At 35.5% G+C, this 26,960-nt stretch overlaps 1 protein-coding gene across 1 annotated transcript in view; it reads right to left on the bottom strand.

The window, feature by feature from the left end:
• Window positions 1–26,960, bottom strand: part of LOC150108525 (uncharacterized) — a 190,126-nt gene that overhangs the window by 64,364 nt on the left and 98,802 nt on the right. Inside the window, exons 8-9 of the mRNA XM_090390479.1 lie at window positions 25,113–25,205; window positions 15,116–15,199 (exon numbers count right to left, since the gene is read on the bottom strand). Of these exons, the coding sequence (XP_090246605.1) occupies window positions 15,116–15,199; window positions 25,113–25,205 (177 nt within the window). The remainder of the gene's footprint in view (window positions 1–15,115; window positions 15,200–25,112; window positions 25,206–26,960) is intronic.

Here is a 26,960-nt window from a genome sequence, read left to right as displayed (position 1 = left end):
TTCCCATGACTTTTGTTTAGCTACTTTTTACATATAGCTTAGCTCTGTTACAATTTACTCTGTATTCTTTTAGGACATCTTCAGCTTTTACTAAACAAATAAGTAATAAGTAAATATTTCATCCTAAGTATCTTAGGACATCGTCAGTGCAGTTAATTTAAACAATACTAGGAATAACATACAGGGGCGCATGATTACAATGGAATCCCAATATAATTGCAGTATCGTGTTATAGAATTAAATTAAAATATATCTGGAGGGAAAAAAAAAGATTACATTAAAATAAGATAACATATATAAAAATTATTTTACACAATTTTGTATGACAATTTCTCATACTTTAGGAACAGCAAGAACGTCATTATGGTTTAGATTTGGTCTGTGAAGTAGGGCTTCAGCACTTTCTTTATATAAGCGTTCATGTTTATATAAAGATCTATGTAGAAGTTTAGTCTTTTCCGAATTGATCCTATGGTTTGGGTTTTCAACCCCGTGTTGTGCAAGGCCAGATTTCTGCAGTTTGATAAGACGGATATGGTCTTGATGTTCCAAAATGTGTTTATGAACAGATCTACTTGTCTGTCCATAATAAGACAATTTACAGGAGCATGGAACCTCATACATGCCAGGTAGCATCAGAGGTGAGAGTATGTCTTTAGGAGAAGGTAACAAGTTATAGATCTGGTTGACTGGTTTGTAGGTAGTAGCAAGTTTGTATTTCTTCATAATTTTTGAGACATTTGGAGATGCCTTTTGGGAATCCTGTGGGCTTGTTCTTGTCTGGGTTGATGTGTGGGGAAGTGACTGATGATTTTTTGAGTTGTTTTAAGATTGTATTCATTTAGCATGGTTGTATTTTTGATTATTTCCAATTCTTGGTTTAGAGATTCAGAATCTGTGCGCTCTGGTTATTAATGAAAAAAAAAAAAATTTTTTCCCCCCTCCAGATATATTTTAATTTAATTCTATAACACGCTACTGCACACATATTGGGATTCCATTGTAATCATGTGTCCTAACTATATGTTATTCCTAGTATTGTTTGAATTAACTGTACTGACGATGTCCTAAGATACTTAGGATGAAATATTTACTTATTAAAACTTATTAATGTGGTAATTACGTGTATTTGTTCAGTATTTAATTTTTCACAGGTTTCATTGTACAATAAAGTCTTATCTTCTGCTTTATTTACTAGGAACTTTTGATATGCTTTCTTCTTTTCCAAGACTGTTTCTTTAACTTTTTGTGTCCACTAGTGTTCTTATTTTTCTACACTTGCAGACAACTTCACCATAGAACTCCCTAGCTGAATCAATCAATGTCTTCAGAGTTTGCCACTGAGACTCCACAGTTTGGTTCTTGTTTTCAATTTGTTTCATTTTTAATTCAATAATGTTTTTAATTGAAGTAGATTTAATCTACTTTAAGGTTTTAAATTCCTCTTTTAAATTATTATTCTTGTGAGTTTGATTTCCCTTGTAATTTATTATTCTTTTAAGAGTTTATATCTATCAACACTGTCACTGTCCTATCAACATTATGTTCCAAAAAATTTTAAATTGAACAAGTCAAGAACACAAACATTGTCCAAAAACTTCTTTCAATGTTATCACATTTTTAATACATGGCTGAATATACAGTAATCTCTCGATTAATGTGCCCCCGATTAGTGCGTCATTTTTTTTCGATACCCAAATTCGATTAGTGCACCTATATACATCTTAAAAATAAATGTTACAGATTATAAAAATTTTCTATCTATATATTTTTATGGCTACCTATTTTAAAAAATCACTCACCAGAATGAAATAATTTAGTTACCGATTTAAAACATTTTACAAAGTTATTTTTAATAGCATACTACACTACTTCCATGTACACAATGTTCCAAATTTTTACCGCCAAAATTTATGTCGTCTGCTAGTATGCCCACAGATTCGAGACCCTTTGACACTTCTGTGCATGTCACAAAAAGGAGAATCCATTCCGTCTTCTGGGATGAGTTGTTTATTATTATATGTTGGAAAATTAACTTCTCTTTTATGATCATTGTAGTTTTTAAAGTAATTATTTTGCTTGTATAACAGTTGGAAAATTTTACCTATAAAGCACATGATTTCGCGTGTTGGCGACCAATTCGTACGTCCTTCATTTCTTTCTCCTTTCAGCATGAATCGACTATTCTTGGCACCAAGCCAAGCGAAGCTCTACAAATTGTGAAATGAATTATACTTTTTCCCATAGGTTATTATATTCAATTAGTGCATTTTCGATTAATGCACCTGTTTTAAAGAACACATTAGGCACATTAATCAAGGGATTGCTGTATATCATTTATGTTTTAATATATAATTACAGGAATCCAGGGGGGGGGGGTCTTCTAAGAATATAAGCAAATTTGCTATAATGTACTGATTTGCAGTTTAGAGGAGCAATATGAAAAATTTTGAGAAAGATGGAGGAGTCTAATATTATAAGATTCACATTAATCATAATGCTAAGTACTTGATAGATTTTTGCTCAGGACTTGGATTATTCATTATTGTCATTAACGTTTTGAGATAAAATTTCTCAAAAATTCACATGAACAAGAACTCACAGAGAACAAGAAAAGTCTAACGGATTATATTATTGTTGATACTGACATCTTCAGATTAATCCATATACAAGAGGAAATAAAATTTTGTAATTGCAGGGGACTTGAATTAGGAAGTAACTATTATCTAGGATTGAGAAGGGCATAAATGAGCACCTGCACTGAAAAGAAAAATGTATAAAAAAATTTTGAAAAGGATCAAACATCTCATGAGTAGGAACTACAAACTCAAATATAACAATATCACTGGGGTAAAATGTCTTTCATCAGAAAGATATCATTTGTAATGTGCTAAAAACTTATGCCCACAGCACTCAACTAAATCATTGTAAACCAAATTAATTTTATGCTATCTGGCCCATATAGGGTACTGTGTTAGGACATTAGGTTATTTTCAGTTACAATTTGAATTATTTCTACAATTAATTGAGGGGTGTGTGCTTGTCACACTTAGAATTTGTGCTCTGAAGAAGTTGGGTAGAAAATCAGTGAAATATTAGTAATTAATTCAATAAATTAATTAGTTTTTTTCTCTTGGTGTTGTTTATACCATTAAGCACAATTATGGGGGTGCTTAAGGGTCAAAGCTGTATAACTGAGAGGAGACCTCTACATAGCCTTTAAAGGAATACGGAGAACCGACCAGGGTTTCTGACCTAATGTCCAATCCTCACCTTCTCGTGGTGCACCCTGTTGGGTATCTACTGCATACTGAACGAACGAGGATAGGCTAGCAATTTGGGATTTAGCTGAACAAATTGTATTCTTATTGGTTAAACCAAAATAAAAAATGATGGTACAACATGACAAAATTTCATGCCGGCTGGGTCGTTGCCCGGTTAAACAAGGAACCCCCGTTGTTTTCACCATGGAACCAGGGCGAACAGCGAAAAGTCAGCTACTGGAACAAATCTGAAAACACACCCCAACTCAACATCACCACAGTTAAAGATCGGTACTATCACCATAAGAAGATTGAATGGCAAAGAAATGGAGCTAGCTGAGGAATTAGATAAGTACCGGATCGACATAATAGGGGTGACTGAAACAAAAAAGACAAAAACTGGTGAGATCTTTCTGAGCAATAAATAAAAAATGTTATATTCAGGCAATGACAATCAAGGAAAAGAAGGAGTAGCCATAGTATTCACCACAAAATACGAGGCAAATCTTCTTGAATGGCAGTCAGTCTCAAGTAGAGTAATGTGGGCAAATATGAGAATGGGTAACTGGACAATGAGATTTATTTGTGCCTATGGTCCCACAGAAGGTTCTACTAAGGTTGAAGTGGAGGAATTTTTTGAGGCTTTAGAAAAAGCAACTGACACAATGAAAAAGGAAAAGTTGGTCCTTGTTGGGGACTAAATAGCAGAGTAGGAAATGATTGTGAGACATACAAAAATATTTTGGGAAAATTTGGAGAAAAGAGCAAAGCTAATAATAATGGCAAATACCTGTTGGATTCCTTGCCTATTCTCTCCATGTGGTTATTACTAACATCATGTTCACATGGTGTTAGTAATAACCACATGGAGAGAAGAGGCAAGGAATAAGAAAAGTCTCATTGACTATGTTATTGTTGATAGTGATGTTTTCTCCTAGGTGCAGGACACCAGAGCGTACAGAGGATTTGAATTGGAAGTGATCACTATTTAGTCTTGAGCAGGATAAAATTGAATTTCATATTGAAAAGAATAACACGTAAGAAAGTTTTAAAGAGAATCAAAGTTGAGCAGCTCTCTGATGGAACTGTAGACTAAAATACACAAAGATTATTGAAGAAAAAATGAAAGAGTTTGAGAACAGGAATCAAATCTTGGAGATTCAGTGGCAAGCCTTGAAGAAAACCCTGATTGATTCAGCCAGAGAGGCATGTGGTGAGGTTGTCTGCAAGGATAGAAAAATCAGGACTAGATGGTGAACACAGGACGTTAAAGAGGCAGTGAAGGAAAAGAAGAAAGCAATCAAAAGTTCCTGGCAAATAAGTCAGCTTGTGCTCTTAGAGAATACAGAGACAAATTTAAGAAAGCGAAACACTGTGTAAAACTAGCTAAACAAAAGTCATGGGAGGACTTTGGCAAGAATATAGAAAATAAATATCAAGAAGGTGGAAAAATATTCTGGAGGTTGTTGAAGAAGCTTAGGAATGGAGGAAAGAGTGCTTAGAGATGATAAAATTGACATGAAAACGGAAGAAAAAGATATCCTTGAAGTATGGAGTAATTACTTTGAAAAACTGCTTAATGAAACAAGCAGTGATGACAGCATAGTGTTAAAAAACACTGATCAGGCATGCAGTCAGGAATACATATCCATACTTGAAGTAGAAAAAGCCATCAAAGGCTTAAAATGTGGAAAGGCAGCAGGAGTAGATGATATTCGACCAGAAATGTTGACGTATTGTAGTATTAAAGTCTTACAGTGGCTGCACTGCATAGTTCAGAAAGCCTGGACAGAGGGATGAATTCCCGATGATTGGAGTAGAGTTCTCATAGTACCCATATATAAAAAGGGAAATAAAACTGAATGTGAGAATTACAGAGGTATTTCCCTACTGACTGTTCCTGGCAAGATCTATGCAAGTATACTTGAGAAACGATTGAAAAGAATTGTGGAAGAAAAGCTTGATGAAAAACAAGCTGGATTCAGGCCAAATAGAGGCTGTCAAGATCAGCTCTTCACTTTACGACAAATAGTTGAGAAAGCATGGGAATATAACAAAGATCTGTATTTAAGTTTTGTCGATTTGGAAAAGGCATATGACAAGGTGCCAAGAGAGAAGCTATTCAATACGCTACAGTTATATGGTGTCAATGGGGGCATTATATCAAGCAATACTTAGTCTTTATTTGAGTTGTAAGTCAGAATTGAATAGAATTGAAGGAAGTACAGGAAGATGGTTTAATGTTAAATCTGGTGTGAGACAGCGATGTACATTATCCCCTCTGTTATTCATTACCTATATGGATCGCATTATGAAGGAAAGTGGTATTAAACATGATATCAAAATTGGAGATGTTAATGTCAGCACTTTGCTTTATGTGGATGATGTTATACTTCTAAATAAATCCGTTACAAGTCTGCAAGATTTTCTGACTAAATTGAATAACCGTTGTAATAGATATGGTATGAAGGTCAGCAATAAAAAGACAAAGACAATGAAAATAGGCAGAATCGTTGAAAATGTCAACAGCGTTGTGAACGGAGAACCTGTGGAACAAGTAAAACATTTCAGCTACTTAGGCACGATTTTTAGTGAAGATGGTAAATTAATAATGAAAATAGACAACAGAATCAACAAAGCTGGTATGGTAGGAAGTCAGTTGAATAAATTCACATGGAATAAGAGAGAAATTAGTCAGAACATTAAATTAGCTGTATACAAGACAGTCTTCAAATTAATGTCTTCAAATTAATGATTATCAATTTTAACTTATGGATCTGAGAGCTGGGTGAGAAGTAAAATACTTGACCAAAGACTAGAGACTGCAGATATGAGAGACCTGAGAAAGATTACAGGTGTATGCAGATGGCATCAATGGCAATATCATATTAAAAATGAGGATATTATAAAAGAACTTGATATCGTCAGCATCCAGGAATGCGTTAGCAGAGCTAATCTCAGGTGGTATGGTCACCTAAGCAGAATGGGAGAGGAAAGATTAGCAAAACAAGTTCTCTGCCAGGTTGGCAGGAAAACGACACAGAGGAAGACCAAGATATAGTTGGATTGATAAAGTAAAATGTGCCTTAGACAATAGAAATATAAGATCTTATAATGTCGGAGTCTTGACAAGTAACAGACTGATTTGGAGGAAAATTGTAGATAGGAAGTTAGTAATGATGTAATTTTTTTCATGTAGTACTATCATATCCTGTACACGCCTTGAGGGTACATGGCAGGAATTTGATGATGATGATGAGCACGATTATGAATAACCAACTATGTCTAAGCCTTTTCTCTATGATTATGAATTTTTCATATTCTACTACTCTCATTCCACAGTCAGTTAGTCTAGACAGGCTTAGCCTATTGTCCACATTTGTCTGACCTTTACCTTTTGCAACTGAGTTTCCAGTTTCCTCTCTGGTCACCACAACTTGATATGTTGTGGTGACCAGAACATTTATCAAGTTAAATGACTTCTCTTCAAAATTTGTCACCAGTAAAATTATGCAACAGATTATCTTGTCTTACACCCTAATCTCTAATAATATTCTTTGATATTGTGATGAATGTTTAGCAAAACTGACATTCATTATCATCATGCCGCTAAGATATGGGATTTTATTCATATAATTTTAATGGAAAGAACCTTCTACATGTTTCACTATGTTATCATTAACAGTGCCTTTATCTTCATAAAGGCACTGTTAGATCTATTAGTCTAGCAGGATCTGTTTGATCCTGCTAGACTCCACCTCACACTAGACAGCTCAAACTCACTACCGCATGGAAAACTGTTACTGATAGTATTGCAGCCACAGCTTTCTACTCTTAACTGGACACAGTACAAGCCTCCTTCTCTTGTATTTTGTCTATCCTTCCTAAAAATACCGTACCTTTTATACTCAATATCTGGATCTCAGAGGCAGATATCCTGCCTCTGAGAACCAGGTATTACTAATGCATAAGGTCTCAACGTATTCACCAAAGTCACAAATTCTTATCATTTTGTTTTCCTGATGCTCCTGGAATTTGTATAGACATAAGTTACCACCAGGCTTTTTTTGTATAGTCTCTTCTGCAGTCTGTACAATAACTGGACAACTTGCAGATCTCTATTCATACCTAATGCCACACTTAGACATACTAGTACACATGTAATAAGTCCAAACTAGATTCATCCTTTCATCATAATCACCTTCATGATTAATACGTTTGCTGCCAACTACGAGTATACTCGTAGTTGGTAAACCAGCCACACAAGCCAGCTACAAGTATACTCGTATGACGCTTACCGCCGGCAACGAGATTACTGTACCGACCTTGAAGAAGTGAAATGCTTGGCTTGTGGAGCTAGCATCAAAGCTGTGTATTCTCATAGATGGTATACGCTCTGCACAAGCCAATTACGAGTATACTCGTATGACGCTTACCGCCGGCAACAAGATTACCGTACTGACCTTGAAGAAGTGAAATTGCTCGGCGTACGGGAACAGACTATGCTAAAGTAGCATGGCAGCGAACGTGTTAAGAATATTTGTATGAACATTGTAGAACTTCATGCTTTTGAGGATGGATTCTCACTATTCCTCTCATAGTGATCTAGTTTCCCTGTCTTTCTATATTAGACTTCATACAAATAAATAATTTCTCCTGATTCCTGATATGAAATGTATTCAAGTACAGACACTCAAATGCATTTGGTAGATACTTCATGGCAAATCATTTTATCATCCACAAAAAAAGTTAGGAATTATGGCAACCTTAAAAAATTAAGTTGAATCTGTGATTATAGATGATGACACCAAAAAGAAGAATAAACTTAAATGTTTTGTTCCAACAATTTCTTCAAAATGGCTATTTAAAAAAATAAATTCATTTAACTGCAACCGTACCCAAGGATAAGGTGGTTAGCCCTATGCCTCCCAGTGTATCCTATGTCTGTAGAAACCCTTGACACCACAAGGTAAAAGAGGGGAAAAAGGAAGAAGAAGAAGAAGAAAAAAACCTGACAAATTATTGTTCTTCAAGAAACTTGTGTGCAGTCTCTGAAGTAAAATATAAAGATTGCATTTCTTACTCTACATCTGTGGAGTTTCTAGATGTAATATATCAATTTTTAATACAAGTCAATATCAGTACTTTCAAACTGGTTTAGGTTCTACAGAATTTCCGATGTGCTCCAAATCCTTCTCCTTTCAAAAATACCCTGGCGTATAATTTTTTTTTTTTTTTTTTACTGAACTATAAAAGTTTTGAAATCTAAAAAATGAATACCTGGGCAAAACTGAAATACAAAAAAGGATAGATAAAAATAGTCCAATTTCTCACATTTTTGCAGAACACTGTGTAATTGATCATCAACCTCCATGATGTATTTAGTAGATAAACTACTGTTAAAAACATTGAAGGACTCAAATGAAGTCATACACTGTCAAGGTACACCTTAAATATGAACTAGGGGACCTTATCCTACATGATATTTAAAAGTTTCTTATACACCTATGTAACATCAGACCTCCATTATGCTGGTAACCATCTAAAAGCAATTTATAAAAACAAACAGCTTATGCCTGATATGTCAAATGACTAACACACCATCTGATGTAATATGTCAACTAATTCACACTATAATTTTACAGTTTTCATAAATAATTGTTATGAATTTCAGAGAGCTTTTAGTGTACATTTTTTAGTGTACTTGCTATCTTCCTGAAGATGCTATTTGTGATAATACCATCTTCAGGAAGGCTACTGGTGATAATAAAGGTTCTTCTATTAAAAAAATCCATATCTTAGAGGTTTATTAGTAATCAACTGATCTTGTAATTTGTATTAAAAAAAAGTTTGAGTTTCATTTACAGCCATTTTCCATATGCAAACTCTTGAATGTTCATATGTTTATGTGTACATCATATTTTTTAAATAATGCATCATGTATATATTCAAGGGGCATACAAGATATCATAATAGTCCAACACATTTAACCCAGTATTAGTAAGGTGGGGTGTCACGGCCCCCAAAGATGTAGAAAAAAATCTGTGACACTGCCACCTTACTAACATTGAGTTAATACATGAATTTCATGAGGAATATGTAATAATTTTCTTAGAATGGTCTATAAAATGGTCTATAAAATTACATTTCTTAAGGCCTATCATCAGGCCTTAAGAAATGTAAATATAAAGATGTGTAAGAGCTGAATTTAATTTCATGCAGCTCTTAAATTTCAGATTTTGTAAAACAAATCTAACTTACCAACTGCTTATCTCTTCAACACTTTTTCTGCCATTTTTTTTTTTTTTTTGATAAACCTATTTTTCTAAATTTTATTTCCCTATTATTTAGGGAAGAAAATTTTGTAATTGCAGTTTACTGTAGGTAGTTTAATGTTGTACAGCCAACACCGAATCCTTGAATGCCCTTTCCAATCATTCGAAAAGAAACAACTAATCTACATATCACAATGGAAGTCATCTGAACCATTAACAACTCTCTCTCTCTCTGAAATATGATACAAAAATGTTTGTAGGCCTTGCAGCATGAAGCTGCATGACATGACTTTCATGTTCAAATGCACCTTTCAGGATTTCATATAATTTATTAATTTAACTGGAAAATTTGCGCCAATGTGCAAATTTCTGGCATTCATAACTATTCCAACATATAAAATCAGCATATATCATTGCTATTACATCTAAAATTTCTTTATTTAAATTTCTATGATTCTGCATGGGATATTTTAACAGAAATGACAAAATCATTCCAATAAAAGTGTAAATTTTATTAATAAGAAAAAGTGAAATATGTATTGTGCATGAAACATTTATATCGAACAGGTCCAAATTTTTTTTTTTTCAATAAATCAATAGATTCAATACAAAGTATACATAATGCTTTCAAGCAATTCATTTTTGTAGACAGGATGCTTTCTGATTATCTCATTTGATGGTTTCTGCCATACATTTCTACTTACAGAAGAGAAAGCAAAGTTCTCAGTAGGATACAAGTCAAAACTGCTATGCAAAAACTTTGTCTGCAAGAAACAACCAGTATTTCGGGGCATTCATGACTATTTCACCATATAAAATCAGCATACATCAACTGTACTGAATACATGACTAAATCATGCAGATGTTTTGAGATTGCTTTGCAGACATCCATTAGTAATTACAGAAAATTGTAGATTAAACACTATGAACTTTTTCTCATTCTCTGAGCGGTCCAGTAAAAATGTGTCACTACCAATGGTTCTTTTTTCACTGCTCAGACAAAGATGCTTTCCATCTCCCCAGATGTGCTATACTAGAATCAAAACTGATTAAGCTTCTATGAAGTAATGGTAGAGCTGCACTCCAACTTGTTTTCTACTTCTACAGAAACAAAGGAGCTGTCAGCTTCTGAAAGTGTCTCTTTAACACCTTATATCATCCCATGTATATAAGCTGAGTTAAACCAAAGTAAGGTTTTTGTTTAATAAACTCTTATTCAATTCAAAAAACTGTCAATTCATATTATGCAGACAGGAAAAATTCAAGCATGTACTCTAAATATTCAGTGTTCTTGCCCTTCATTCTAATAGAATGACTTAAGTTTGAGGTCTTTTAATTTTTACCATCTTGACAACAAGGCCCCCATTGTTTTCGCCAGGGAACCAGGGCGAACAGCGAAAAGTCAGCTACTGGAACAAATCTGAAAACAAACCCCAACTCAACATCGCCAGAGTTAAAGATCGGTACTATCAATGTAAGAAGCCTGAATGGCAAAGAAATGGAGCTAGCTGAGGAATTAGATAAGTACCAGATCGACATAATAGGGGTGACTGAAACAAAAAAGACCAAAACTGGTGAGATCTTTCTGAGCAATAAATACAAAATGTTATATTCAGGCAATGACAATCAAGGAAAAGAAGGAGTAGCCATAGTATTCAACACAAAATACGAGGCTAATCTTCTTGAATGGCAGTCAGTCTCAAGTAGAGTAATGTAGGCAAATATGAGAATGGGGAACTGGACAATGAGACTTATTTGTGCCTATGGTCCCACAGAAGGTTCTACTAAGGTTGAAGTGGAGGAATTTTTTGAGGCTTTAGAAAAAGCAACTGACACAATGAAAAAGGAAAAGTTGGTCCTTGTTGGGGATCTAAATAGCAGAGTAGGAAATGATTGTGAGACATACAAAAATAATTTGGGAAAATTTGGAGAAAAGAGCAAAGCTAATAATAATGGCAAATATCTGTTGGATTTCTGCTCAGGACATGGACTGGTTATTACTAACACCATGTTCCAACATAAAAATGTGCACAAATTCACATGGAGAGAAGAGGCTAGGAATAAGAAAAGTCTCATTGACTATGTTATTGTTGATAGTGATGTTTTCTCCCTGGTGCAGGACACCAGAGTGTACAGAGGATTTGAAATTGGAAGTGATCACTATTTAGTCTTGAGCAGGATAAAATTGAATTTCATATTGAAAAGAATAACATGTAAGAGAGTTTTAAAGCGAATAAAAGTTGAGCAGCTCTAAGATGTGAACTGTAGACTAAAATATAGAAAGATTATTGAAAAGAAAATGAAAGAGTTTGAGAACATGAATCAAACCTTGGAGATTCAGTGGCAAACTCTGAAGAAAACATTGATTGATTCTGCCAGAGAGGCATGTGGTGAGGTTGTGTGCAAGGATAAAAAAATCAGAACTCCCTGGTGGACACAGGAAGTTAAAGAGGCAGTGAAGGAAAAGAAGAAAGCATATCAAAAGTTCCTGGCAAATAAGTCAGCTTTTACTCTTACAGAATACAGAGACAAATGTAAGAAAGCTAAACAATGTGTAAAACTAGCTAAACAAAAGTCATGGGAGGACTTTGGCAAGAATATAGAAAATAAATATCAAGAAGGTGGCAAAATATTCTGGAGGTTGTTGAAGAAGCTTAGAAATGGAGGAAAGAGTGCTGTAAAAGGAATTAGAGATGATAAAGGTGACATGAAAATGGGAGAAAAAGATATCCTTGAAGTATGGAGTAATTACTTTGAAAAACTGCTAAATGAAACAAGCAGTTATGACAGCACAGTGATAAAAAACACTGACCAGGCATGCAGTCAGGAATACATATCCATACTTGAAGTAGAAAAAGCCATCAAAGGCTTAAAATGTGGAAAGGCAGCAGGAGTAGATGATATTCGACCAGAAATGCTGAAGTATGGTGGTATAAGAGTCTTACAGTGGCTGCACTGCATAGTTCAGAAAGCCTGGACAGAGGGACGAATTCCCGATGATTGGAGTAGAGCTCTCATAGTACCCATATATAAAAAGGGAAATAAAACTGAATGTGAGAATTACAGAGGAATTTCCCTACTGAGTGTTCCTGGCAAGATCTATGTAAGTATACTTGAGAAACGGTTGAGAAGAATTGTGGAAGAAAAGCTTGGTGAGGAACAAGCTGGATTCAGGCCAAATAGAGGCTGTCAGGATCAGATCTTCACTTTACGACAAATAGTCGAGAAAGCATGGGAATATAACAAAGATCTGTATTTAAGTTTTGTCGATTTGGAAAAGGCATATGACAAGGTGCCAAGAGAGAAGCTATTCAATACGCTGCAGTTATATGGTGTCAATGGGGCATTATATCAAGCAATACTTAGTCTTTATTTGAGTTGTAAGTCAGCAGTTAGAATTGAAGGAAGTACAGAAAGATGGCTTAATGTTAAATCTGGTGCGAGACAAGGATGTACATTATCCCCTCTGTTATTCATTATCCATATGGATCACATTATGAAGGAATGTGGTATTAAACCTGATATCAAAATTGGAGATGTTAATGTCAGCTCTTTGCTTTATGCAGATGATGTTATACTTCTAAATAAATCTGCTACAAGTCTGCAAGATTCTCTGACTAAATTGAATAGCTGTTGTAATAGATATGGTATGAAGGTCAGCAATAAAAAGACAAAGACAATGAAAATAGGCAGAATCATTGAAAATGTCAATTGTGTTGTGAATGGAGAACCTGTGGAACAAGTAAAACATTTCAGCTACTTAGGCACGATTTTTACTGAAGATGGTAAATTAAATATAGAAATAGACAACAGAATCAGCAAAGCTGGTATGGTGGGAAGTCAATTGAATAAATTCATATGGAATAAGAAAGAAATTAGTCGGAACACTAAATTAGCTGTATACAAGACAGTGTTCAAACCAGTTTTAACTTATGGATCTGAGAGCTGGGTCAGAAGTAAAACACTTAACCAAAGACTAGAGACCGCAGATATGAGAGTCCTGAGAAAGATTAGAGGCGTGAACAGATGGCATCAATGGCAATATCATATTAAAAATGAGGATATTAGGAAAGAACTTGACATTGTCAGCATCCAGGAATGTGTTAGCAGAGCTAATCTCAGGTGGTATGGTCACTTAAATAGAATGGGAGAGGAAAGATTAGCAAAACAAGTGTTCTCTGCCAGGTTGGCAGGAAAAGGACCCAGAGGAAGACCAAGATATAGGTGGATTGATATGGTACAAAGTGCCTTAGACGATAGAAATATAAGATCTGATAATGTTGGAGTCTTGACAAGTTACAGACTGATTTGGAGGAAAATTGTAGATAGGAAGTTAATAATGATGTAATATTTTCATGTAGTACTATCATATCCTGTACACCCCTTGAGGGTACATGGCAGGAATTTGATGATGATGATGATCCCTTAAAGACTGAAATGAGATAAAATCTAGTTATCTCATCAAAATGTAATTCAGTTAATGCAGACAAGTAATCACTTTTCATACAATTATTATTATTTTAATGCTGATAAAAATATGCTCACTGCTCACAATATCAAACAGCATCATAGTCTACCTGTTCAATGACAAGTCTATATCATCAATGCTATTCCAAAGGAAATTCAAATCACTAGTAAACTGTTTAAGTAAAACAACCTATTTCCTTTGATCCTATCAGTTCTGTCTAGTAAGAGTTTATCGTGTGTTAATTTTGCATATAATAATGATATGAAATGTTATTTTAAAACAGCATTTCATATCATTATAACAACAGCACCGAGAAAGGAAAACAAACGTTTTTTTCTACTATAGTAAAGTAATATATACAATATTCATCTCAGTCACAGAGACATCTTCTGAGAACTCCTATACTTTGGGAAGTCTGATGCATCCATATTTATTCCGATTAGCTACATATTCTAAAAAAAGTCTTTCACTTCTAAACTAGCTGCGATGGAGCAGGATGTTTTCTGTTTTTTGATTTTTGTTCCCCCCCTCTAATTGATTCTATGCATAGAATCTAAAGCATGGTCTGCTACACCTGCAGATATGATTACCTGGGTTCTGGGGAGATGAGGAAACAGTTTAAAAGATCCAGTAGACAGTAACAAAGATGATACTGGTCTATGGAATTGTACATATGAGGTCAGAAAGAGGATGCAGCACTCTTCACGGTTTTAGAGAAAAAGGAGGGAATATGAAAGAAACCTAAAAGTTAGTAATGGATCTTATGATACAGATAAAAGTGAGAGTTTTCAGTTTAGGGCAGGTAGGAATAGAACTTAGGATCATCATGACTAAAGTTGTGGCAAGGAAGCATGTGAGGTCCAGGTTCTTCTCAATGGTGCATGATGAGTGCGTGGAATGGGTTACTGTTAGATGTTATGGGTGAATCTTCAATGAATGTGCTTAAGGAGAGATATGATTGGTATTTAGGTATGAATGACTAAAAGAGGTCTCTTCCTTGATGAGCCATTAAACTCCATTAAGGACATTGCATAATCATAGAAACCTATTAAACAAAACAACATATTCATGACAGCACAAAGTTAACTGCAAAAACACTATCAACAAACCTGGCCTTGATATGCACCATGTGTAGTCTTAGAAAATAGTTTATGTCTTTTGGCATTCCACAAATTGGTATTCTGTTCTCTTAACTGATCAAGAAAAAAAAAATTAATTAATTTTTATGAATGAAAGCATATTTAACCATGAAAAATCTTAATATTAATTACAGTATTCAGAAAAAAAAGAGCGAGATCATAAAGGCCTCATGCAAATAACCATTATTCATAGTAAAGTGAATTACATGATATCTGACCATTTCTGCAGGACTTAGTTTAGTCTTTGTCCCTGTGCATAGTAAGAGCAGCACCAAAATTGTTAACAGTTATTATACTCTTTTAAACAAAATTTGTTTTTGAAAGTTTTTTTCACTTGGTTAAACTACAACTTATAGATACCAAGAAATTATATTCTTGGTTTAATCCTTTATCCAAGTGTGTAAGCAACAAAGTTTGCACATGAAGTATCTTCATGACTGGACTACTTGTATATAGAGGCTAATGACTTCAATTGCCTTAGTATCCCATACACAGCACACCCTTTTTTGGAAGTATATAATGCTATGCATTATGAGAAGGACCACTACCAAGATGAGATAACAAGGTTAACGCATAACGCATAATGGTACTGACTTGATGGGTGAAGCATAAATGCTTTTCGTATTCCCCTCCATCTGAAAAGGAAAGTTCTTTGGGTGGAGAATTATTGAGCATTAAGCTCGCCCTGAAAGGGCAGTGAGGTTAACTCTGTTCAGCTGAGCATAGAATTGACTTGGGTCTCTTGTATTTGCAGAAATCTGCTTCATTACAGTCTGAAGCTTGCTTGATCAGCGGGTTCGGATGATTAATTGTCTTATTGAAGAACTTTTCAGCTAGGTCATGAAGAAGAGTTGTGATGCAGGGAATGCTGACGTCTCTGTGGATTTGGGAGTTTCCGATAAACCATGGAGCATCTAAACTCATTCTTAGACATTTGTTTTGTATTCTCTGCAGCTTCTGAATATTTGTCTTCGAAGTGTGACTCCACGCAGGAGATGCATAAGTTATGACTGGGCGTATTACCATCTTGTATATGAGCAGTTTGTTCTGAGTATCTAATTTACTTTTTCTGTTGATCATGGGGTAGAGCTGCGCTATTACTTTAGACGTCTTTGAACTTATGTGTTCTATATGGTTGGTGAATTGTAGTTTTTTATCCAGAATTACTCCAAGATATTTGACTGTATTCTGCCATGGGACTTTAACACCTAGTAAATGTATATCTTCCTTGATTTTAGGCTTTTTTCTAGTGAACAGTATCGTTGAGCTCTTCTGTGGATTGGTTTGAATTCTCCAGTCCATAAACCATCTTTCCAGCGTGTGAATGCTGCTTTGGAGTCTCTTAATAGCAGTTTTGGGCTGAGAGATCTGGCTAATAATGCAGTGTCATCAGCATATAATGCAGTGATTGTTGAGCTTGGGTTTTGAGGGATATCAGCAATATAGATAGAAAACAGCAAGGGGGCCAAGAGTGAGCCCTGCGGTACTCCCGCCAGAACCTTGCGTCTGGTTGACACAGTTTCATTTATTTTGACTTGCATGTATCTATCTCTGAGGTAAGAGTGAATTATTTTAACTAGATTAATAGGTATATTGAATGCGATGAGTTTGTAGAGAAGACCTTGATGCCACACCTTATCAAAAGCCTTTGCAGCATCTAAAAAGACTGCAGCTGTATGAAGATTCCGTTTGAAGCCTTTGGAAATGTATTCGATCAGCCTGTGGATCTGCTGAATGGTAGAATGGTTTATTCTGAATCCAAATTGCTCATTTGGGATTATATGTAGTTGGTCCGTTTGTGATTGAAGTCTAGTAAGGACTACTTTTTCTGCAATCTTTCCAAGACAGAAGACTGATAGGTCTGTAGTTTTCAGGGAGTTGAGCATTTTTTCCCATCTTTTTGATTGGTGTGACATCTGCTATTTTCCATGTTAAAGGGAAATACTGGAATCTGAGGATGGCATTAATTATGCCGACTAGATGTACAATGGCTTTTCTGGGGAGAAGTTTAATTATTCTGTTAGTAATTCCATCTGGGCCTGGAGCTTTATTGTTGTTCAGGTGGGTTATAATGTTTATAACTTCTGTTGGAGAAGTGGGTGTGAGAGATTCTAGATCATCTTTTTGTTCTGTTATGGCCTGCCTAACTCGGCGGTGAATCTTGTAGATAAGATTGATGTTCAAATTTTCATATGAGGGGTTGCATTGACTTTCCAAGTTGTCGGCTAGAGCCTCTGCTTTTTCCCCATCATTGTGAGCTATTCCTTTCGAGGTTTGAATTGGGGGTAAAAGTTGTCTTTTGGTGCGGAAGGTTCGCAGAAACTTCCATATGGAGTTGTCCTAAGGGTTTAATTTTGTTAGCTTAGATTCCCACTCCCGGTTTCGATGTGTCTGGAGGGCTTCATGTACTTGTCTGTTTAATTTGTTCAAATTTGCTTTATCTTGAGGAGCTCTTGTGTTATGATACCGCTTTCTGGCTTTGTTTTTCAGTCTAATTAAATCCATAATTTCCTCGGGGATCCGTCCACTAGGGTGAAAAACTGTAGTTTGGGTAACTGCCTTTATTGCATTTTTGATTTGATTGGTAAAGTTGATTGCAGCCATTTCTATCTCCTTTTTAGTATGAATAGTAGGGACTGGGCCAATGTGATCAGGTAAGATTCTGGTGAGTTTGTCCCAAGATATGAAAGAGTGGGGAGGGGAGAATTGTTCTTGTGTACCAAGTTTAAGCAGAATAGGGTTATGATCTGATGAAAGTTCATTTATTGCTTCCAGCTGGTATTGGTATCTGATGTTTTTGAGGACAACTATGTCAAGTACATCTGAACTTCCAGTTGAGCTATGATGGGTGGGCTCTGTGGGTCCGGTTACAACAACAGAATTTTGCGTTGCGTAATGGTTTAGAATTCGACCTTTATCATTGATTGTGGAGCTATGCCAGGCTGTATGTTTGGCATTAAAGTCACCAGCTATGATGATGGAGTCGGAGAAGCCGAGAATGGGGTCCAAATTGGATACCAGCAATGGAATGCTGGATGGATTATATACAGCGTAGATTTTGATATTGCCAGCGTTGTTGGTATTAACTTCAATGCCTGTTATCTCTAGGTTCTTGGTTTGGGGATTGGTCAGAACATTGTGGCTTAGATAGTTTTTAATGTATATAGCTGTTCCTCCTCCACTTCCGGTTAGTCTATCTGTTTTGTACATAGTATAGTTCTGTAATTTGGGATTATTAGCTGGCCTGAGATATGTTTCGTTTACCAGTATTATGTCAGGATTATGCCTGTGAGAGAACTCTTGTAGTTCTAGGGTTTTATTGCTGAGTCCGTTGGCATTCCATGCCATGATCATGAGAGAGTCGGGATGGAATTTTCATGTATTCATTGTTGAGGGCTGTCAGAATTGAGTGGGTACTTTGTAGGAATCTTTTCGTGGAGGACGGTGAAGGATTCGTCAAACTGAATTCTTGTAACATGGTAGCTAGTGAGGCAGTTAGTACTGAAGTTAGATTTGAGCCTATATGGTTGAGATGGAGTAGCCTTTGTTCGTGCTGCCTCTGCATAAGTTTTAGGCATTTGTTTCCTTTCTTGGGTTGTTGGACTACTGATAGTTTGGGCTGGGGTGTGATTAGCACGGCTGGCTTGAGCATCGCTGAATTGTGTTGGAGGGGTAGTTTTTTGTAACCCTTGGTTATTTGAGTGTGTAATGCATCCCTTGTAGTTTGCAGGGTGAGGTCCTCCACAATTTGCGCATTTAGCTGGAGTGGATCTTGGTTTTGTGCACATGACTGTCTGGTGGCCTTCGTCACATTTTAAACATCTGTAATTTGCCTTGCAGAGTTTTGGGGCATGGCCAAACCTTTGGCACCTATGGCACTGCCTAGCCATCGACTTCTTCCTTAGTGGTTCAGTAGAAATTCTGAGGCCACATATCGTTGTTAATTCATAAATCTCTTTCTGTGTCTTATCAATTTCTACAAGTATTAGTGGCATTGGTCTTTTATCTGCCCTGAGCATCCTGCTCACTTTCACTGGTGTTAGGTTCCGACTCATGAGTCAGTGGTGACTTCTTCATAGGTGACACCCTCTGTCACTCCGCGAAGCAGATAACAAGGTTGAAGCAATGTAGAAGTCTGCACATGAAATATCTTCACGACAATTCACATACATTATTGATATAAAATTGATTATATTATGGTAAACATCATAGGAATATTAGATCTGTTATACTAATCATAGACTAGTGAAAGCATGGATAAAAATAAACATCGAAAAGAGAGAGAGAAAGAAATTGGTCTTGAAACTCACAACAGAAAGTGTAGATATTACAAGCCATGCAGAAATTTTGAGGAAATAATCAAAGGAAAGTTGAAAGAAGTATGAACAAATCAGAGATATCTGATAGATTGGAGGTAAAGGTGAGCACATATCAATAGCTTCAACAATTTACTAAAAATTTAAGAAAATCATTATCAGCACACAGAACATGTAGAAAAACTTACTTTACAGACATTGATCTAATAAAAAAAAAAGGAAGAGTTAACAAACTAGAGAGCACAAAAGTAGCACGAAATGCTACTCACCAGCACAGAGAACTGGTAAGTAGAACAGTCAAAAAGTAATAAGGAAACTAATCTGTAATATTCTTTTTTATCTTCTACGATGAAAACTCTGCCTTTGTCTGGTCTACTGATGATAAGATTGTTGTTATTCTTGAAGGATTTAAGCTTTCAGTTCTAGATACAAAAGATTAGCAGATGCTTTAGCTTCAAAAAGAATTTTGATAGTTTCAAAGAGAATTCTTTATTAGTATTCTTGGAAAGAATGAAAGTAAGCCTCTGTTTGTGGAATAAAAAAAGTCTATCTGGGCAAGTTACTTCAGAGAAATATCAGAGAATAATCGTGACGCTTAGATAATATTAAAATTTCTTCCTGAATGAGTACAGTTGGCTAGATATATTAATGACCAATTGATCAATCCCTTTTCGCACATGCCAGCTAACCACTTCTTGGAATGCTTCGAGCCTCTTTCAATCTTGAATACTTGCTTTTCTTTTCTTTTTATAATCAAATTAGGAGTTTTTGATCATTTGTTACCTTGGCTAGAGAAACTAATATGGTATTTTTTAGAATCTTTCTGATAAATGTATATATTGTTCCATTTCTGAGTTGAAATGGAGATGTCCTTAATACTTAGACAAAAATTTCATGATTAAAATTACTTTATTTAATGTACATTACATGTTCATTTCTAGAATTAAATTTATTTTTACTGAAGTAATACTAAATATGAAATTATAAATTGACATATAATTCAGTATAATCCTTAACTATTCAAAGTTTAAAAATACTGAATCCATAACTACCAATGGATTTTTATTTATTTATTTATTTTTTATGTAGCTTCCACTCTAACAAAAAAGTTTTTTTGCTGCAAACCTATAGTACATTCATACCATGAGAATGGCTAAGAATTTTTTTTTCTATTTTCATTAATTTTATACTTTTTTTGATATTTTTATTTATTTTTTACAAAGTCCTGAAATCCTGCTTTGGAGACCAAACATGGAACTTTTTTATTACCCACTGTAAGACCAGTGGTCAATGAAATTCATCTCCCACCTGAACTGCCAATGTTTGAAATACTGTAAAATAGGCATTTGCAGATCAATTAAAGCATTTTAGGAGGAGGGATGGGTGAGAATCCAAGAGACCTACTGAAGTCTGGTGTATGATAAGGCCAAAAGTCATATTTAAATCCACTAATGCCAACATTTTGTTTGGTTATTTCTTTTGAGGAACTGAGGGAGGATCCCCCCCCCACCTAAAAAAATTACATTGTGCTAGGCATCCAAAAGAAAGACCATTTGAAGTTTGATTATCACTGACTAGAGGAACTTTTCTTTGTAAGCCTTTCTTCGAACACCTCCTGAGTTAATCAATCTCTGAGAAGGGAAAAAGGGTTTTTATGCCCAAAATTTGGGATTTTTCATCGCACAAACTCGAGAAAATCTACCGTAGCACCGACACTATCTCAGACAATAATATATTGTGTTACGGTTAGGGACAAAGTGATGGCATTTGCCTCTCTTAGCTAGATACCTCTGATTGGCTACTGGATGAGAGCAACTACACCTCAGTCTTGCTTATTAGTCCTTATGGAGAATAAAAGGCATTAGCGAATTTATCTTATTTAAAAAAAAAAAAAAATCACTATCTATATAGTATACTTTATGCTGTAAAGACCAGGAAAACATGAACTGTTTTCCTGGTCTGTACATTTATTATAATCAGTAGTTAAGATTTTGGTCAAGTCAACAACATAAAAATGGATACCATTCTCAAAGACCACTCTATCTACTTATCATTAGATTATGAACCTACCATATCTCAGATTTAAAAATTAAAAAGTTTTTTTTGTGATTTCTGGAAGCCAGAAATCACAAAAACACTCGAACCTTTCAGTTCTCATCCCACTCCACTAGATATACGCCTTAACTAAAATCCACAAACCCAATCCTTCCCGCAGAAGATGCTATAGATTCCCCTTGCTATAAACAACTGTTGCCCCACCCCCTTACTGGCCATACCACATCATACATAAAAAAACTCTATCCATTTTAAAATTTCGACACTGAAAAATCTAACTGTTAATAATACAGATATAATGGTTAGCACTGGTATCATCTCATTGTTCACCAACATTCTCTTAAATGACACTTTAACACTTTTTGCTTTTAAAATAAACTTTTCCTCCTAACATCACATATCTCTTTGCCATCCATTCTGAATGTTTATCTTGGAAGAACAAAATTTACAAACAGAGAGTACCTTTATGGGTACTCTCTGTTTGTACCCCCCCACCCACCCACCCACACACGCTGCTCCTTACCAATTTTTTTCTGCAGGAGTTTGAAAACAAGCTCTTGACTCAGCCCCCTCTCAAACTTTCTATTTGGAATAGAGAATGCATCTACATATCTTAACCAAAGGTGACAGAGCCTAATGTGTCTGTCCTAATGTGGTATTATAAAAACACTAACCAAATGAGCCTATAATCTTTATTCCAATGAGGCCACTCTTGCAGCAGGTTATAATAAATTTAGTTTAATCCTTTATCCAAATGTGAGCAAACAAAGTTTGCACCTGAAAGTATCTTCAGGACTGGGGTAAGGTGGTACAACACCAGGGCACTCCTTGCAAAGGTGGAGCAAGCTACCAGCACTCCTATCTCAGTATCTCCCATAATGCAAAACTCCTTGCGGATATGTCTAATGTTATGCATTAAGGGAAGGGCCACAACCCAGACTAGTTTCGACCTTTATTGAAGTCTCTTCAGTGGGAGCCAGGCCCAAGTGGAGATACCAGACAGAAGCATTAGCAGGTCATCTCTACCTATAGGAGTTGCCAAATGGTGTGCCACCCTTTTTTAATAAATTACTCTGGATTTAGAGAAAGATGTTGAAAGTTTATTTTTCACTTGGTTAGAGTATAATAAATTTAGTTTAATCCTTTATCCAAGTGTGAGCAAACAAAGTTTGCGCCTGAAAGTATCTTCAGGACTGGGGTAAGGTGGTTGTACCACCTTACCCCAGTAAGGTGGTACAACCACCTTACTGGGGTGAATAAGTATATGAATAAGTCCTTGCAGCAGGACTTATTCATATACACCACACCTTCCTACCTAATGACTACAGTTCCTAGAGAATCAAATAAGCAATCAATCCTTCATCCCAATTCATGATCATGAGATGCTATTAGCATCTCCTATATCTGAAGTACATCAGAAAATATAGCTAGAATTCTAAAGAAACATATTCTCTGCACAGCTTTTAAGCTCCATTTAAAACTAGTCACCTTTATCAAATCTGCAAAGGATCAACTGGCTGGCTTAAATGGCCAAGTGGTTAGTGTATTTGCTCTACAACTGATAGGCTGCAGGTTTGAATCTCGCAGTGTGCATGAATTTTTCTGATTGTTTTTAGGTGAAAGATGAATTTCATTGTTCAGCAACCACTGTACCACTCATTGGAGGCCTGAAGTGGCATGAAAGTTCCATGTTTGGTTTCTAGAGCAATGCTAATGTTCTATAGATTTACAAATAAACCTTTAGTGAGTGGGAGCCATATAACTCCCTCCTCTCTCAGTTTCTGGTGTATACAGAGTTCCCTGTTGCAGCAAGTTAGTCTACTATAGACAGACAGGAAGTTCAACCACCACCACCATCCACTTAGAAGAACATAAAAAATACATTTGCCATCATGATTATGGTCAAATTGGGCATTGTAGACAATGCTTTAGATACAACTCACTGAATCAATTGGAAGAAAAGCACCATGTTCCATCTCAGCAAATTTAAAAGAGAAAGACTGTTTTTTAGAATCTGCAGCTGTCCTCAGAAATCAGCAGAGCTTGATTATGGAAAACTACTTGCCATGCAAACAATTTACCTATCCAGGACCCCTCTTCCATTTTTTTAATGATGTATCACAGTTAGTTAACAGGAGTTCCACTAAATGATTAATGTTGCTCTACCATTAGTAAGTTTTTTTAGTAAATAAAAAATTATATTCTGTGACCAAGTTTGTTTTTTTTTTATATTAAATAAAAAATACTCTATTTTGTTCATTCTGTAGCTACTCGTCAGCCAGCAAAATCTACTTGCTACAGGTGAACATATTTGTTCGGCCCTAGAAATCAGCCTAATCTGAACACACACACACACATGGTTGCATAAAACTTTCTAAAACATTAATACTTCAAGATATGTTTATATCCTACAAGATCTGTCTACACCTTTTGTGAGCATGGCAGTTGACATGTTCACAAAAAGTGCCACACCTAGTCAGCACTCTAGTATAGTATTTCATCCATGTTTCACTTAGTTTCTGTTGTCTGTGTGTGTGTGTTTGTGTTACAAGTTTCATACTATACTTCTTAAAGATGTCTTTGTGACTGAGAAGAAATATTGGTGCTGTTTCATTTCATTAAGCCTTTCATGAGTTCTCCCAGCAATGAAGCCTTAACACACAGAGTCAAGATTTCATTTACCTGAGTTGTACTCAACTTTCTTGAATTTTAGAAGTGGTAAGTGTCAACCTTTGAAAACCTGAAAAGATCAAGGATATTCAGGAAAGTAGAGATTGTGTTAGATCACTGCTTATAGCAAATACTTCCCCATCTCTTCTATCTTGGTTAATGGATTTGGAAAAGGAAAAGCAATTGGAGTTGTGGATATTAAGGTTACCTAGTAAGTTGATTTTGCTGTTTGAGTAATTGAACTGCAGAAAGTCAAGGTTCAGGAATAAGAAGTTGATAAGAGTGGGTTCGGAATTTGAAGAGCAGTGCATACAGCATAACAGCTGTAATGGGACAAGGAAAGCTGACAGAAGAGGTCAAAAGCAGGGGGTGGTTACCTTCTTCCAAGGAATGGATACCTCTAGGTTCATATCCATGGAATTATGACTGAATGTATCAAGTCAGGATCTCATCTAGCCACTACAATGATACTGATTGTACCTTGTATTGAAAGCAAGCACTAGCCAGAGTTGTTTTCTTACTGTCAGTATGATTGCTCTGGCAGTGATACTAATAGAACAGAAGCATTAAAGCAGATGTTGAAACTATGTGGCCATTGCTTCTTACACCAAACCACTATACTCATTTCTCTGACTTGGTCCACATCCACACATGATACTAACATTTTGTGGGTGCAAACCATAAAAAAGTGAAGAAAAATTACTATGATCAAACAAAATATTTTTAAATACAGATGTAATTGTAAGAAAATTTTATCATAGCTATAATTTCATACTAAACAAAAAAATTATTTGCAACTGCATAATCCATCTTAATTGAAAGTAGTAAAAGTTTATGCTGCTGCATTGTGAGAAAATTTTTCTCATAACTAAAATGTCATACTAAAAAAAAAAAAAAAAAAAAAAATGTATATCTCAATAATGTACCTTAATTGAGAGTGGTAAAAGATTATGCTGCTGCTGCAGGTTACTAATATTTGCCTGATTTAAAAATGGCAATGGTTTACAAAACTGCTGCATCTGAAAAAAAACATTAGATAATTAAATCATTATCAGAAACTGAAATATTATTTAATAAATTTAGTTTAATCCTTTATCCAAGTGTAAGCAAACAAAGTTTGCACCCAAAAATATCTTCAGGACTGAGGTAAGGTGGCAGATCCCTTGGCAACTCGTAGCAAAGGTGGACCAAGCTCTCATCACTCCTTGTCTCAGTATCTCCCATAATGAAAAGCACATCTCCTTGCGGACATGTATACTGCTATGCATTAAGGGAAGGGACACTACACTACCCAGACCGGTTTCAACCTTTATTGAGGTGTATTTAAGTAAAGACCTCTCTAAAAATTAGACAATCCCAAAAGATCGCCCAACTCAGCTTTGTTCCACTCAGTGACAAGCTCACCCTGTCACCAAGAAGAACTTCTCAGCGTTGGCTCTACCCAGTGGCAGGCTCACCCCACCACCAGACAGAGCCATAATCTCAGCAGTGGCTCTACTCGGAGACAGGCAAAAACCTACCCCAAGCAGAACCTCTCATCTTCAGTGGGAGGCAAACCGAAACGTGGAGATACTAAGGCAGAAGCAATAGGAGAGGTCATATTTACCTATACAAGTTGCCAACAGGTGTACCACCTTATTATTGAATTACTCTGGATTTAGAGAAAGATGTTGGAAGTTTATTTTGCACTTGGTTAGACTATAATAAATTTAGTTTAATCTTTTATCCAAGTGTAAGCAAACAAAGTTTGCACCTGAAAAGTGAAAAATAAACTTCCAACATCTTTCTCTAAATCCAGAGTAATTTAATAATAAGGTGGTACACCGGTTGGCAACTCGTTGCAAATTCAGTAAACACCGGCATATTTAAAGTTGTCATCTTTGTTTGGGCTTACTTAGCAAGGAACGGAATTTCAGAAGAGGAGGGAATGAAGTCCAGATGTTGTATTTCTTAAGAACTTCAGGCAATTTTGGCAAAACGGAGTTGATATATGGTAGGGAAATGTGGCCTTTTTCACTATTTGTATCTTCAGTATGACGAGATGGAGGATTGAAAAGTAACTTATTAATTGTTTGCTTCCAATAACCTTCTGTTGAAAAGTAGTAAGAAGAAACTAAAACTCTTTGTTAATATCCTCTTCACATATAGAGATAATGCCAAGTTTTTGAGGGGGATAGTATTGGGACTGTGCATGGAGATATCTTGATATCTCTTGGTGTGAGTTGGTTTTCTGTAAATTGAGATTTTTAATTTCTCAGAAACGTGAGTGAGTCTAACATCCAGGAATGGGGGGAGCAATCAGCCTCTAATTCTGCATTAAATTTGATATTTTGGTGTTGACTGTTGAGGTGGTCAAGGAAATTCTTCAGAGATTCTAGACCATGGCTCCAAATTAAAAAGATGTCATCGATATATCTTTTCCACATTTTTGGTTTCAAAGGAAAGGAGGAGATAACTTTTTCTTCAAAAGATTCTAAATATATGTTTGCCTGTATGGCTGATAACGGGTTACCCATGGCTAAACCAGATTTTTGTTTGTAAATAATGTCTTTAAACTGGAAATAGCCAGAATTAATGCAGTGAGTTAACAAAGACAACTTTTTTTTTTTTTGTTAATTTATCTTTCAGCAGCATAAAAGCTTCCTCTGTAGGTAAATTTGCAAACAGGGAGACAACATCAAAATTAGCCATAATTTCATCTTTTTTAATATTTATGTTTTTTGCATTTGAAACAAAATCAACAGAATTTTTGATAAAATAAGAGGATGAGCAAA

This window comes from Typopeltis vanoorti, chromosome 3 (assembly GCF_054136105.1).
Source record: "Typopeltis vanoorti isolate ZY-2024b chromosome 3, IOZ_Tvanoo_1.0, whole genome shotgun sequence".
Taxonomy (NCBI): Eukaryota; Metazoa; Arthropoda; class Arachnida; order Uropygi; family Thelyphonidae; genus Typopeltis; species Typopeltis vanoorti.
This window is presented reverse-complemented; position numbering and strand designations above follow the sequence as displayed.